Below are 14,897 nucleotides of genomic sequence, written 5' to 3'. Positions count from 1 at the left end.
TTCGCTCAGGGGCAGCCTCTCCCAGGGGTGAGAGTGATCGGCAGGCCCGGGCCCCGGCCCTCGGCGTGGCAGCACCCACGGCCCCGTGCCCCCGCAGGTGGACGAGCTGTACGAGGGCTACTGCATCCAGTGCCGCCTGCGGGACGGCGCCTCCAACATGCAGCAGGCCTTCTCCCGCTGCCCGCCCAGCCGCGCCTCCCGGGAGAGCCTGCAGGAGCTGGGCCGGAGCCTGCAGGAGTGCACCGAGGTGGGCCGCCAGCAGGGGCGCCAGGGGGCGGTGGGGGCCGGGCCCAGCGTTAGGGGGTGCCCTGGGCCCTGAGGAAGCTCTGCCCACCAGCCTCTGTCTGGCAGGGTTGGTGTGTGCCCCTCCTCCATGCCCTCTGCGGCCCCCCCCCGCCCTGGCCCACTCCTCTCACCCCACCGGCCCACTCCTCTCACCCCACCCGGCCAGCCGGCCTCGGGGCAGGTGCTGAGCCATCCCGTGGGGCTTTGCAGGACATGTGGCTCATCGAGGGGGCCCTGGAAGTCCACTTGGGCGAGTTCCACGTCAGGATGAAAGGTAACGGGGCAGAGGGGGTGGGCAGTGGCCGCTCTGAGTGGGCGTCAGGCTTCTGGAGGGCCCAAGGGTGGGGTGTGGGTCGGAATCCAGGGGTCCTCTCCCAGCCCTGGGCTTGCGCTCCTGTGACATGTGACCTCAGGCAGGTCCCGCCCCTCTCTGAGTTGGATGTGAGGGTCCAGGCCTGTCCACTGTCCATCGTGATGGCTCGTCTCTGAGTCCGATTCCCAGGCTCAGGCAGGGCCCCAGGGCAGCGGCAGAGCAGGACAGAGCTCAGCGTCTCTGTGTTCCAGGCTTGGTGGGCTACGCACGCCTCTGTCCAGGAGACCAGTACGAGGTATGGCCACGCTCCCACGTTCCTGCCAGGCCTTGGGGCCCCAGGGCCCCACCTGGCAGGGAGGGCCCCCAGGCTGGTGGCTAGTGGGGGCATCCACCTGGGGCAGCTGACCCACCCCTTCGTGGCCCCCACTCTCAGGTGCTCATGCGCCTGGGTCGCCAGCGCTGGAAGCTGAAGGGCCGAATCGAGTCTGACGACAGTCAGACCTGGGACGAGGAGGAGAAGGCCTTCATCCCCACTCTGCACGAGAACTTGGAGATCAAGGTGGGTGGGGCCTGGGGCAGGGGCAGGGCCAGGGCCAGGGCCTGCGGAGGCTCAGCTCAGACACCACCCACCCCTCCTCACCCCCAGGTGACAGAGCTTCGTGGCCTGAGTTCCCTGGCGGTGGGCACGGTGACGTGTGACATCACCGACTTCTTCACGACCCGGCCGCAGCTCATCGTGGTGGACATCACGGAGCTGGGCACCATCAAGCTGCAGCTGGAGGTGCTGTGGAAGTGAGTAGGGGCCAGCCTGGCTCCCCGCCCTGCTGCCCCTCCCCAGGGCCAGCCCCAAATTCCCATCTGGAGGGATGCCCTCCCAGAGCCTGAGCCCAGTGTGTCTCGCTGGCTCCCCCTGGTGGCCTGACCACACTCTAGCATCCACTCGTGGGCATTTCTGCCCGCGTCTCCCACGGGGTGCCCACAGGGCGGGAGCCACAGACCTGGTGGTCAGGCTGGGCTCCAGGCACCTCTAGCCAGGTGTTTGTGCAAGCGAGAGCGAGCAGGTCGCTGCGGGCCGGGAGGCTGTACCCAGACCTCCCTGCTCCAGGGGCCTCAGCCTTACTGGGACTGGGACTGGCCCAGAGGTCCTTCTGGGACTGATGAGGGATCCATTCACGTGACTGGTAGCGTCACTGCCCCTTGCCATCTGAGAGACGGTTAAGGAAGTTGAGAATGTGGACTGGAGCCCCCGGGCTTCCCCCGGGATCCCGGGCAAGGCCTCCATCTCCCTTCGGTGCCCGGGCCCTGGACGGGCGTCAGCGACACCCTGGCGCCCTCTCCCTCCAGCCCGTTCGATACGGAGAGCTTCCTGGTGTCACCCAGCCCCACAATCAAGTTCTCCGTGGGCAGCAGGAAGAGCTCCCTGTACACCTGGACGCCCCCGAGCACCCCCAGCTTCCGGGAGAGGTACTACCTGGTGAGTGGCCTCGCCGGGCGGCCGCGGGGTCTCGCTGGGGCTGGAGGTGGGGTGACTCCCCGGGCAGCATGTGGGGGGGCTGGGCAGCCGGCACCTCTCGGTGTGGCACACTTTGGGTATCTGGGTGTTTTCTGTACCGTTTCTTCCTTGATGCTGGCCCCTTTATTCGGGGGCCTGTTTGACTTGGTTGGCTCTCCTGGACACCTGGAGTAAGGTTGCCTGTTTGGTTCTGTCACCCTGGCCATGGCCATGGCCGTGGCTTCCGATGTATTTGTTTCCGACGAAATGTATTTCCGGTCAGTAATGCCTTGACATGACACACAGTAAAGCACCTCTTTCCTCTGACCTCCAGGGATCTTAGGGTCATAGTCAACTTCTTCACACCCTTCTAGAGACACTCTATGCCGGTGGTCGGCAAACTGCGGCTCTCGAGCCACATGCGGCTCTTTGGCCCCTTGAGTGCGGCTACAAAATACCACGGCCTGGGCCAGTCTATTGGGAAGAAGTGGTGTTACAATAGAAGTTTTTTTTTTGTTTTTTTTTTTTAAATGTGGCTCCCAAAAGAAATTTCAATAATTGTACTGTTTGATATTTGGCTCTGTTGACGAATGAGTTTGCCGACCGCTGCTCTGTACCATCTGGGAGCAGGCGCGTCTTTTCCTCCGTCTTTTAACCCAAAGCTGCCTTTTTAACCTGGTAATGCTTTCGGAGACGGGAGGAGTGAGGGAGGAAGGAGGCAGGTCTCCGAGGCCCTCCGCACAGTGCTCACTTTGCTGGCGAGCCGCGGCTGTTCCTGTGCAGGGAGCACTCACGTGCATTGTATGTCAGGTCCTTCCTCCCGCCATGCATTTCGCTCATTCAAAACCGCAGGCCAGGCCCTGGTGCAGGCGGGTGAGGACTGTGCCCTCAGGGAGCACTGCCTGCCTGGGGGGCAGAAAGACCTCGGGAGGTGAAGCAGAACACTCTTTGGCAGGAAGCACAGTCAGTGCAAAGGCCCTGAGGTGGGAACGTGTGAGTGAACCTGGAGAGTGTGAGAACCAGCAAGGAGGCCTCTGCGGCTTGGAAGGTGTGAGTGAGAGAGTGAGGATGAGGGGTGAGAGCAGAGAGGGTGCTGGGTGCTACCAGCACCTCCGAGTCAGCGTGGAGGACCTCCCGGAGGGCGGGGGTGTGCAGAGCCGGTGCCTGGTGGGGGAGCCCCCCCGGGGGCCTTGCTGTGGGGCCCGGGGCGGCCAGTGAGGCTGGTCCTGTGTCCCCCTTTCCAGTCCGTCCTGCAGCAGCCGGCGCAGCAGGCCTTGCTGCTGGGCAGTCCCAGGGCCCCCTCCATCCTCAGCTGCCTGTCCGATGGCGACCTACGGGGCCCCGGCCTGCGCCGCCGGAGCCAGGAGCTGCCGGAGATGGACTCCTTCAGCTCGGAGGACCCCCGAGACACCGAGACCAGCACGTCGGCATCCACCTCGGACGTGGGGTTCCTGCCCTTGGCCGTCGGCCCCAACACCTCCACGGAAGAGGAGGCTCGGGAGGACTCCCCGCCCCTGGGCCTCCTGCCGGAGATGGTCCCCCTGTGCGGAGGCGCACTGGTGGAGCGGCCTGGCTGGAGGAACCTGGGGGTAGAGAGCCCCAACCTGCCCCGGGGCGCCCCACTCCACAACCACACGATGCCGGGCAGCCAGAAAGACCACGACGAAGGAGAACCCGGGGACGGAGTGGATGGGCCTGGGCTGGCCCTGGAGAGGCCCCTGCAGGAGGTGCTGGATTTGCTGAGGTGCACAGCCCCCGCCCAGCCCCGGCTCCAGGAGCTGGAGTACCAGGTCCTCAGCGTCAGGGACCGGCTGAAGGTATGTCCGCTCTTCGGAGGCCGCAGCCCTGCGCTGCCCAGGGTGTAGCCCCCAGTACGGGCTCCGGGGCAGCCGCTCCCACCTCTGATCGCCAGAGGGTAGGCAGGACTCCTCTCTGGGCCTCAGTTTGCTGGTCTGTGAAGTGGGGATTACAAGAGCCTCATGGGGCTGGAAGGAGGGTTGGGAGGAAGTTGGGGCTCAGAGTGAATAACTTGCTTCACATCCAGCCAGAACCCAGCCCCCTCTCACATCTTCTGACCCGAGCAGGTGAGGCAGCAGCTCGACATTAAATCCCTGGCTGGAGGAATTAAAACCTGGGGCATTCTCCTGGCCGGGGCTGGCACCACCGACAGTCCCCAGCAAACACCACCCCCGCCCCCCCAACCTCTCTACAGGGCCACGCCAGGGCTGTTCTTGCGTGGCTCTCAGAGGTGCTGGTCTGGGCAGACTATCCGATTTGGGGGGCTTATATAAATTTGACTATAAGTAAAATAAAATGCATCACATCAGCACCCACTTACACATCAATTAATTTATGGAAACACACACTGGCGCTGAAGCAGCTTAAAGGCTCCCCACAAAAACCCGTTTTGCTTTATTCCTTCCCCACCCGCCCCCCAGCATTACACATCAGTGCGGGGGAAAGAAAGCTGGATTCTCTATCTGGTAACTTTAAAAAATGTTCACTATTTACCGCTGCTATGGGCCTCCCTGAAGATTTCAAGGAAAATAAAGAAGAAAAAGAATGTTTTTTTCAGTTTCTTAACAGCATTTTTTTTTTTTGTAGAACAGCTCGTGGGGGGCAACCTGTCACCTGAAGTTTGAAAAATTATACTGCACATAAACATCTTAGAATCATACTGCATCAGGCAGTCATTGTAAACATCTTGAGGAACTCTTTTTTTTTTTTTTTTTTTTGGCAAACCAAGTGAGAAGAATGAAAATGACTACAGACTATGGTTTCTAGGTTGACTTTTTAAAGAGAAATTATACACGCATGTATGTGTGTATACACGTGTGTGTGTGTTTACATATGGGCTCATTATTCATGGATTCTCTTTTTGTGAATTCATTTACTTGCAAAAACGTATTTATAGCCCAAATCAATACTCATGGTTCTGTCAGGCTTCGAGTGACAGAAACACTGAGTCACTGATGTCAGCCCCCTCACTGAAGGTGTGTCCCCTTTGTAGTCTATTTAGTGCTACGTGTTTGTTTTTTTCTATTTTTGTGCTTTTTTGGTGGCTGTACTATTTTTAAAGGCCCCCAGGGCAGGGCTGAAGCGCGGGCTGGTGTCCTAAGCTCGGAGGACAGTGATGTGTCTCCCGGAGAACATACGTGGGTTAGGCGTGAGTTTCAAGCATGTGGCTTAAATTCATTTAGGAATAAACAACACCTACGAAGTAAGGTGTCTTTAAACAGAAACACACATAACAAGCTATGTCCTGGCCGCTGATGAAAACGTGACCAGGGGCTCGAAGCTTCTGCATCTCCCTGAGGAGCAGTGGCTCCAGAGCATAAGCCAGGGGTCTCGGAGACGTCACAGAGCACCGGAGACCGAGAATCGCACGCCTGCTCAGACCTGCCACCAGGCGGCCCTGAGGACGGGGAGGGGCAGGCCTCCCCCGTGCACCCAACATGACCCCTGACCCCTCCATCGGTGCTGCCTCCAGCCTCCTCTCCTTCCCCATCTCCCTGCACTGGTCTCCTGAGGAGGTGTTTGGCCTGACTCACACCACATTTTATTTTATTATTTTTTTAAAAAAAATGTATTTTATTGATTTTGTACAGAGAGGAAGAGAGAGAGATAGAGAGTTAGAAACATCGATGAGAGAGTCATCGATCAGCTGCCTCTTGCACACCCCCTACTGGGGATATGCCCGCAACCAAGGTACATGCCCTTGACCGGAATCGAACCCGGGACCCTTCAGTCCCCAAGCCGATGCTCTATCCATTGAGCCAAACCGGTCTCGGCTCACACCACATTTTAAAACTAATTTGAAATCAGATGTCAATGTCTTTAAATGGGGCAGCTGCCCACAAAATCCAGCTCTCATTCGAAAACTGAATGGTCTGGGGACACTGGCCCCACGGTCCGAAGTGGCAGGTGCCAGCTGCAGAGGGCACCCCTCGCCTCTCCGGGGAGGGCACCCCTCTCCCACTTTGCCTGGCCCCCCACTCCCTCCCTCCCAGCTCTTGCCCTGTCCTGTGGGCGTCTGTGCCCAGGGAGCTGTAAGGTCTGTCTCCCTGGAGCTTTTGCACCGTTTGTGTCACATGCCACTCGGGACCTGCTTGGGGAGCGCCGTGCCCCGTGCCCGCCGCCCACCTGGGGCGCTGCTAGGGTGGGGGTGCGAGATGGGGTGCGTGGGGAAGGCTGCCTGAGGTCTTGCTCCGTCCACAGCCCCGCGGAGGCCGCCGGGAGCACGGCTCGGCCGAGAGCCTGATGGAGTGCATCCTGGAGAGCTTCGCCTTCCTCAACGCCGACTTTGCCCCCCACGAGCTGTCCCTCTTTGGGGGTCCCCAGGGTCCCCGGTGAGTGCTCCCGCCAGCACTGACCAGGGGACCAGTCTTAGCCCCTTCCTTCCTACCAGCCTCCTGCTGTGTCTCCCACTGCCCGACGGGTATTTATTCTGATTACTGTGCCCCCCCCTGCCGCCCCCCACGCCACTGCCTGATTCAGAGCAGCCCCCCAGGGACTGGAGTGAGGGAGAGCAGCTCAGCCTGGCCCTGAGCTTTCTCTTCCGAGCAATGGATTCTTTTGAACCTTAAAACATGACGACGGAGGTCACCGTAGAGCCTCTAACGTTGACCTGACACGCAGCAGTCACTGCCTCCGACCCCTCTGCACAGCCACCACCCTCAGCCCCACAGCTCCCTGGTCTCCCGTCAGAGCTCTCCAGGGAGGGGGGGTCCCTCTGCCCTAACCAGATGGTCACCCCGCTCTCCACTCAACCCAGAAAGGACAGGACCCGGCCCCCCACACCGTCCCTGAGAGAGTCCTCCCGGGAGCTCACGGCCGGTGCCCCCGAGCTGGACACGCTGCTCACCGTCCACCTGCACGTCTGCAAGGCTCTGCTGCAGGTGCTGAGGGGCCTGGCGCGGGTGTGTGTGTGTGTGTGTGTGTGTGTGTATGTGTGTGTGTGTGTATGTGTGTGTGCGTGTGTGTGTGCGTGGAGAGAGGGAGGGACTGGCCAGGGGCCCAGTGGGGGGTGGAGAGAGGGAGGGACTGGCCAGGGGCCGGGTGGGGTTGGAGTTCTCTGCAAAGGCTGACCTTCCAGGTGGCAGGGAGCACGGTGCAGGGGCCAGAAGCCTGAACCTTGAGAGCCACTGAGATTGAGGAGGTTCCCCCCGGGAAGCTTCCGGCCAGACCTGGGTGGAGCCACGTGGTTCTTCCGCAGCCCAGCCCTGCATCCGAGGCAGTGGCTGTGACGCCTTTGGTCGTAGAAGCCAGAACTCCAGTCCAAACAGGCTCAACCTAAAGAGAAAACGTCTTGGCTCATAGAATTGACAGGCCCAGAGGTGGGCTTCAGGCCCGGCTGGATCCAGGGTTTCAGATGCCATCCTGGCTGGGCCCCTCCGTCTCTCGGCGCTGCTTTCCTGGGTGGGTGGCTTTGCTTTCAGGCAGGCTGGTCTCTTCTGGAGGCGAAGGCAGCCCGGGGCGGCTCCAGCCTGGGCCCGGTGTCTCAACACCCTGGTGAGGGGGACTCCCAGGTGGCAGCCAGGAGCCTCCTCGGGGACAGGCGGGATGGGCGCCGGCAGGCCAGGGCCACAGTCGTGACGGCTGACCTCAGAGGGCGGGTCTGTGCTAACCGGGAGCGCGTGGGCTGCTTCCCAGAAACTGGCCTCCCCTAACCTGTCGAGGATGGTCCAGGAGAGCCTTCTGGAAGAAGCTGCACAGCAAAAGCAGGTCCTGGAGACCCTGTCTCTGCTGGATTTTGAGAAGGTCAGAGAGGCGGCGTCCGTGGAGGAGAGTAAGTAACCGCCCACACTGGCTGCCCCTGTGAATGGCACAAAGGGAGCGGCTTCGCGTGTGGGCGGGCTCCTCTCCCTTCCCGATGCGCCCGGGGGGCCGGCTGGCCTGGGCTCCCAGCCCCTGTGCAGGCGGGAAGGGAGGCCACACAGCCTCGGAGGAAGAGGCGCCTCTGGTCAGCGGTGTGACTCTGGGCCGCGGAGCCTCAGCGCCCCCGTCTGGGCAATGGGTCCGCGAAGGAATCCACGCTCCAGGCACACAGCGTGCGCTCACATAACCAGCAGCTGTGACCCCAGGTCGGCCTCTGCCCACAAGGACAGGCTGGTGACCGCAGGCGCCCCCGGGCTGCTGTGAGCACTGTGGGTGGGGAGCCGGTGAGGTGCTCAGAGCTGAAGCTGCCTGTCCTCTCTCTGGCACCGTGGTCACCCCTCCGCTCCCGACCTCCGGGCCCCGTGGAGGGAAACCTTTGGGCCTGTGCGCAGTCGGTCTGAGCCCGGGCTCTCAGTCCTCCCGCAGGCCGCTCGGAGGAAGGGCTGCCTGAAGCTGTGGCAGGGGTGCACGGAGCCCGGCGGGGTCCTGGCCTGCCCCGCCACCACGCTCCTGAGCCAGCTCAAGAAAACGTTCCTGCACAGAGTCAGGGGGAAGTACCCGGGACAACTGGAAATAGGTAACTCCCTGTCCTCCTCCTCCCACCCCCCTCCCCGCGTCCGGCTTCAGTGACGTCACAGCGGGCCTCCCCGCCTGCCCCTGAGTGTCTTCATGGCACCAAGCGTGACAGGACTGCAAACACCTCCTCCTGCAGGGAGCCGGAGGGGCCTGTGACCTGCAGACACTAGTGGGCGGGGCCTTTTCCTGGGGCAGATGCCATGGCTTCCCAGAACCTCGAAGGGCTAAGAAAGAGCCTTCATGGGAGGCAGGCAAGCCTGCATCTCCCCGCAGGCTGGGCTCAGAAGGCAGAGCGTTCCCTGCTCACAGCTGGAGGGGGCACTCACGCTCCAGAAGCTGGCTGGCTGGCTGTCAGCAGCTCTGACCGCCACCCGGGCTGCTCAGTAGCCTGCAGAGTCCCAGCCCTGGCCCCAGTCATGTGGATGTGCCCCCGAGACCGCCCAAGCCCGGGCCTGTGACCCCACCTGGAGCGCCCTCCTTCCCCGGGCACAGGCGGTGTGAGGAGGGACCCCACCCACACGCCCTCAGAACGCCTGTAGGCTGACCTGGCCCCGCCAGCTAAGCAGCTCCTGGGGGCGAGGTCTGTGTCTCCCAGCCCCGTCCCCTGTCTCCCTGCCAGCGTGCCGCAGGCTCCTGGAGCAGGTGGTCAGCTTCGGCGGGCTGCTCCCCGGAGCCGGCCCCCCCGAAGAACAGACTGTCACCTGGTTCCAGTTTCACAGTTACCTGCAGAGGCAGGGTGTCTCGGACCTGGAGAAGCACTTTGCCCAGCTCACCAAGGAAGGTAGGGGCTTGGGAGCGCGGCCCCGGGCAACAGCAAAGGGACTCCATCGGTGGAGGCCTGGGTCCCAGCTCCAGGAAGCTAGCTTTGCATCTTTCTGCTCCAGCTGTTCTTTTAAGAACCCCAATTTCAGGAAACCCCGCCCAGCCCCTGTGATGAGATTAGCTCTAGGGGAAGAAGACTGTTCTCAGCGCAGAGCAGAAGCCACAGCTGGGCCTGAGGTTCCGCTGGCCTGCGACCCTGAAGTCTGGGCTGGGGCTGTGTCAGTCTTCAGGGGGGACTTGATCCCTTGCCAGGAAGCCTTCCTAGAGATTCCAGGAGGCCCCGCGGAAGCCAGTCCAGATGGGCCTGGGTGACCACATGGGCCTGATGTGGGATTTGCTTCTCCGTGGCTAATGCCATGGCCAAACGAACCCGCAGCTGGGCAGCCCGGCCACCATCGCAGGGGACCCGGGCTCATTCTCCCGTCTCTTCCAGTGACCCTCCTGGAGGAGCTGCAGTGCACGGGGCAGGCCAAGGCGGTCAGGAAGCTGCAGGGGAAGCGGCTGGCCCAGCTCCAGCCCCTGCCCCAGACCCTGAGGGCCTGGGCCCTGCTGCAGCTGGACGGGCCTCCGAAGGTGTGCAGGGCGGCCAGCGCGTCCCTGGCCAGCGCGGCCAAGAACAAGAGCTTCCGGGAAAAGGTATGTGTGAGGGGAGGTGGCAGCCTCCTGGCTGCAGGTGTGGGGAGGGGAGGGAGGCTTTCTCTCTCGGAAAAGACCAAGGTGTGTGTGACCGGGGCCGCATTTGCCGCATGGTATTTGGGTTTAGGGATGATCCAAACGTGAACAAGGCTCTCCTCACGCCATCGCCATCGGCAGCACCAGCCCTGGGAGGAACCACACACCACACATCTCCCTCACCTCAGTGTTCCTAAAGCAACATCATCTATTTGGTCTTTGACATGTCACTTGCCTGTTTCTTGGAATTCCATTTACCTGCAATTAATGTGTCGATGGTTGGTAGGGTTCAGTCCATTTTTTGAAAACCAAGAAATTGGACCCCCTGTGCCTTTTAGGTTCCTGGACCTGTGACTATTCTAGATTTTAGATATCAGCCCCCAAGGAGGGCAATATTGGGGCCTCACTTTAGTCTCGGGCTCACTGAGGGCCAGGCACATCCCCAAATGCTTACAACAATTGTGTGAAGCAAGTGCCAACTTTATTTTCCAGAGCACATGTGTCAAACACAAGGCCCCCGGGCCAAATCCGTCACTCCAGGCCTTGCAATGTGGCCCGCACCGCGCTGTCATCACTGCACTACGCTGCGTTTCCATCACTATGACAGTTTATGACTGTTCAGTAAACCATTCGGCCCACGATTTAGGCTGGATTTTAGATTTTGGCCCCTTCTCTGATTGAGTTCGACACCCCTATTCCAGAGGAAGTGACTCGGCCATGGTCATGTGACCAAGGGGGCGGGAGCAGAGCTGTGACTGGAAGAGGGTGATGAAGGGGCGATGCTTTTCCGTCAAGTGTGTTCAGTTCTCTTGTCCGCCTAAACATCTGATCCTGAGTTAGCATTTCCTCGAGATAGCAGTTCCAGAAAGCATTTGGTAGACACTGACAAAAAGAGCTTTATTCATTCGGTCACCACCAGGCCAGTGTTTTTAGGGAGAAGCTCAGTACTGCAGTATCCATCTCGGGACTTTGCACCTGGCCTGATGATTAATGGATCATGGCCTGACTTCCTGTCAGCAATCGGAGGACCAGCTGTGGGCGCCGTGGGCTTTGCTGTGGGCACCCTCCCCACTTCACTCACAGCAGCCTTATTCCCCAGGCTCTGCTTTTCTACACCAACGCCCTGACGGAGGACGATGCAAAGCTCCAGCAGGCGGCATGCATGGCACTGAAACATCTCAGGGTGAGTCCAGCCTGTCCTCATGGGGACGGAGAAGCCTGCTGGTGCTCAAGTTAGTTCAAAACTTTCCCATCAGGACAAGAAAGATAATAATAATTAAAAAAAAATCACTGCTTACAACCACCGCACAAAAGGGAGCTGCAGAGCTGGTCTGAGAGGAGCAGCCGCAGCGGCAGCCCGGCCAGCCCTGAGCATTTGCTTTGCCTCTGATGACGCGTAGGCGGCTCCAGGAATTCACCTCTGAACTCCTGCATCAGATGCTTTAATATCCTCAATTAAAAATTTCTAAAAGCTCACGGTAGAGGAAAAAGAGTATACAACACATGTGTAAACTATCCATCCTCCTAACAGAGGAAACTACTGACATTTTGGTGTATTTCCTTTTTGCTTGTGGGTATGTGTGGGCACTGAAAATTGGTAGTATGGTTTAAAAACTGAACAAAATAACTTTTTGTGTTAGACTGGTAATGCCTTGGAATTTTTTATAAAGGACCCATAGAAGTTACACCTTAATTTAATCTACTCCTCTAATCTTATTGTAGAAAATGTAGGTTCATTATCCATTTATTATAATGTCATTATAAGCATTTTTGTGCATAAAGCTTCAACCTCATTGCATCTAGAATTCTCATTTAAATGGCAATTACGAGGTGAAACACAGTCCCGCACAGATTAAACACCCCATTCACTCTGGAATGGTTTGGCTATAATCGAATAGCCAGTCCGAGTATCCAGTAAAGGGCGAGGTGCACTCTGTTCCTTGGCCCTGGGGTCAGGGTCCTGATTGCCCCTCTCCTAGTCTGACCTGGAGGGAATGGTTGGGAGACCAGGGAGGAGGTAGAAAGGTCCAGAGGGCATCAGGTCTTCTCATTTTCAAGGTGGGCCTGCCAGCTGTCCATACATCAATGCTAGTGGCCCATTTGCTGGCAGGTGTCAGGACTGAGAAACGAGACTCTTGCAGTGGTGCTTCGCATGAACCAGAGGCCATAAGAGCAGCTCAGAGCCTTCAGAAAAGGAATCGGGCCGACCATGCGAGGGCTGGCCCTGCAGGCTTCCACAAGTAGATTCTACCTGCTGCCTAAAATGTCTCCCAACGGCCCTGCCAGCATGGCTCAGTGGTTCAGCGTCGACCTATGAACCAGGAAGTCGTGGTTTGATTCACAATCTGGGCACATGCCTAGGTTGTGGGCTCAATCCCATGCAGGAGGCAGCCAATCAATGATTCTCATCACTGATGTTTCTCTCTCCCCCCTTCTTCTCTGAAATCAGTAATAATAAAAAAATCTAATGGGTCCTCTTTTTCCTAAGCAGGGCATCGAAAGCATTGATCAGATTGCTGGCCTGTGCCAATCTGACCTGGAGGCTGTGAGGGCGGCAGCCCGGGAAGCCACGCTGTCATTCGGTAAAGTACAGCATCCATTGTTATGTGCAGTGGGCCCTTAGCAAGGCTGTGCCGGAGCAGCCAGGCTGGCTCTTAAAAGATGCAAATTAGCACCTGAGATGGCCACTGTTAGCAGCCATTTAACTGCATTTGGCCAAGGCAGGCTTCCTTCATGGTTAAGGTGGCAAGAAATGCTTTATTTCCTCCTTAAACGTCAGTTTATGTTTCTGAGAATAAAAGCAGATGCAAGGGACATGATTCAGTAAACTCTGTCTTGGACATAAGGGCGAGGCACCAGTTGGCATCCCAATACCCCCAGCCTGAGACCCAGGTGTCAGTATTGCTAAGGCCATCCAAGGCAGGGAACAATCGAATGACAAATCATCTTAATATTGCAGGTGAAAAAGGACGCTTCGCTTTTGAGAAAATGGGCAAACTTTGCTTAGAGCAAAGAGAAGAAACCTTTTTCCAGGAGGCAGATGTTGAAATCACAATATTCTAAAAAAAAAAATCTCAGCCGACGAGCTCACAGCTGGCATCTTTGTTTCTACTGCTGCCCAGTCCTGACACAGGGGCTGAGCTGTGGATGGGGGCACGCTGTGTGCGCCCTGGAAGTATGAGCTGGCCAGAGTTGCTCCCTGAGTCTCAGATCAGTTATAAAGCCGCAGGGCACAAGTGGGGCTTTGGTAATAGAAGCACACGGGCTGAACCACTTTAACCAACCTATCAGCTTTTGGCCTTGAGAATCGTTCCCCCGGAGGCAGAGCCAGCCATGCTATGGAGTTGAGGCCTGAATAAAAGGCACCAAGGTGACCTTGTCTCCTCGCAAGTCAGCTGGCTCAGCACCTCTGGCTAAATACTGTGATGAGGAGGCCGGCAGGCCTATGAGCTCGGTAAAGGAGGAGTGCAGTGGGCCGAGTCATTTCCACTGCACGGAGCGGGGGTTCCGGTTCAGCTCTTCACCTGGGTGTGCCCCAAAGGCCCGGGGGCAGGCTGCTGCCCATGGACCTTCCTTCCACCATGTTCCAGCGCACAAAGGAAAGCAGAAGCCTCGAGTATCACGTCAGTAAAAGCATCCACTGTGACCTCACTGAACAAAGTGAGATCTCACTTCTGAAGCAAGTCAACTGAGGGCCAGGGATATAAGTTGCTTCAAATGCCACAGCTGGTGTGAAGAAAGATTTCACTGACCAGCATGTCGTTTTAAAGACACAAAGTTCGTTTGCTGTGAAGTCTAAGGACTCGAACGTGTTAATGTGTTAACACTATTGTGTTAATGACGTTGAGATAACCTGGGGTGTGCACATGCCTATCAACAACGGCATTAGAGAACTTTGAAACTTAAACATTCTCATTTATATTTCCTATATGTATTTTGTGTTTTTCGATTTAACTTAGTATTTATTTGATTTGTTTATATGTGGAACTTTCTGAAATTTCAATGAAAAAGAACAATTTTTATTGGCGTTTCATTTTACCTGGAAAATGTACGTAGTGGTTGTTTTCAGACATCCCGCTGAGGCGGCTGCCCCTCCTGTCCCCGAGCACACTCGCTCCATGTGACACTGTGGGCGGGTGCTCCCACAGAAGCAGGCGCAGGAAAGGCAATGTTAAATGTCCTTCAATTCTCATAAGGCTCCCCAGACGCTCTCCTACCCAGACTCCATGTGGTATGGCCTTTGCCCGGCCTTTGGCCCCACCTGATTTCTGTTCCAAAGTCACCAACTTAGTTTTGTTTTTCCCACATACTGGCATTCCGCCTCTTCATGCCGCTTAGAGGCCATTTTTTGGTATGTGAAACAGATGGAAGTGACCGTGGGTGTGGCACCACCACCCTGGCCACCACAGTGGGCACTGTGTGGTCACGTGACCATGACTGTGCTTGTTTCCCACTCCCAGGATCCTGCCAGGAGGCCAAAGCATAAACAGTGCACTCAGCAGCCAGCCTTGAAACATGTCAGAAAGCCTTGAGGGATATAAGAAAAATTCTTTGTACCTCTTTGCAACATTTTGCAAGTCTGAAATTATCTCAAAACAAAAAGCCAAAAAAATCACGTTAGGGAAGATTTACATTTATTTTGTACAAAAAAGGAAGACTACATGATTTTGCACATCTTACTATTCCCACATCGTCAATTCTACATCGAACAGGACCATACTGAGATGCGATAACCACCACTGGGTCTCACAGGCAGTTGGTTAAGAGGCATATTCTTGAGGTCTGAACAGCTTTTCCAACAACTTGTGCAAGTTTGCTAAGCTATCCAAGGACCTCGTGTGCTGAAGGAAGCAGGTTAAG

General features: G+C 57.6%; 1 protein-coding gene across 3 annotated transcripts in view; it reads left to right on the top strand.

Annotated features, from left to right (window-relative positions):
- RIPOR3 (RIPOR family member 3) overlaps window positions 1-14,059 on the top strand; it is a 70,090-nt gene extending 56,031 nt beyond the window's left edge. For all 3 annotated transcript variants that reach the window (XM_036419621.2, XM_036419620.2, XM_045574402.1), the window contains 16 exons: window positions 98-247; window positions 496-559; window positions 850-893; window positions 1,032-1,157; window positions 1,245-1,390; window positions 1,943-2,072; window positions 3,335-3,907; window positions 6,309-6,439; window positions 6,865-6,988; window positions 7,743-7,878; window positions 8,383-8,544; window positions 9,163-9,324; window positions 9,799-10,001; window positions 11,137-11,220; window positions 12,529-12,619; window positions 12,997-14,059. In XM_036419621.2, the coding sequence (XP_036275514.1) occupies window positions 98-247; window positions 496-559; window positions 850-893; window positions 1,032-1,157; window positions 1,245-1,390; window positions 1,943-2,072; window positions 3,335-3,907; window positions 6,309-6,439; window positions 6,865-6,988; window positions 7,743-7,878; window positions 8,383-8,544; window positions 9,163-9,324; window positions 9,799-10,001; window positions 11,137-11,220; window positions 12,529-12,619; window positions 12,997-13,100 (2,430 nt within the window). In that variant the 3' untranslated portion in view covers window positions 13,101-14,059. The remainder of the gene's footprint in view (window positions 1-97; window positions 248-495; window positions 560-849; window positions 894-1,031; window positions 1,158-1,244; window positions 1,391-1,942; window positions 2,073-3,334; window positions 3,908-6,308; window positions 6,440-6,864; window positions 6,989-7,742; window positions 7,879-8,382; window positions 8,545-9,162; window positions 9,325-9,798; window positions 10,002-11,136; window positions 11,221-12,528; window positions 12,620-12,996) is intronic.
- Window positions 14,060-14,897: the final 838 nt, after the last annotated feature.

Source organism: Pipistrellus kuhlii, unplaced genomic scaffold (assembly GCF_014108245.1).
Source record: "Pipistrellus kuhlii isolate mPipKuh1 unplaced genomic scaffold, mPipKuh1.p scaffold_m20_p_6, whole genome shotgun sequence".
Lineage (NCBI taxonomy): Eukaryota > Metazoa > Chordata > Mammalia > Chiroptera > Vespertilionidae > Pipistrellus > Pipistrellus kuhlii.
This window is presented reverse-complemented; position numbering and strand designations above follow the sequence as displayed.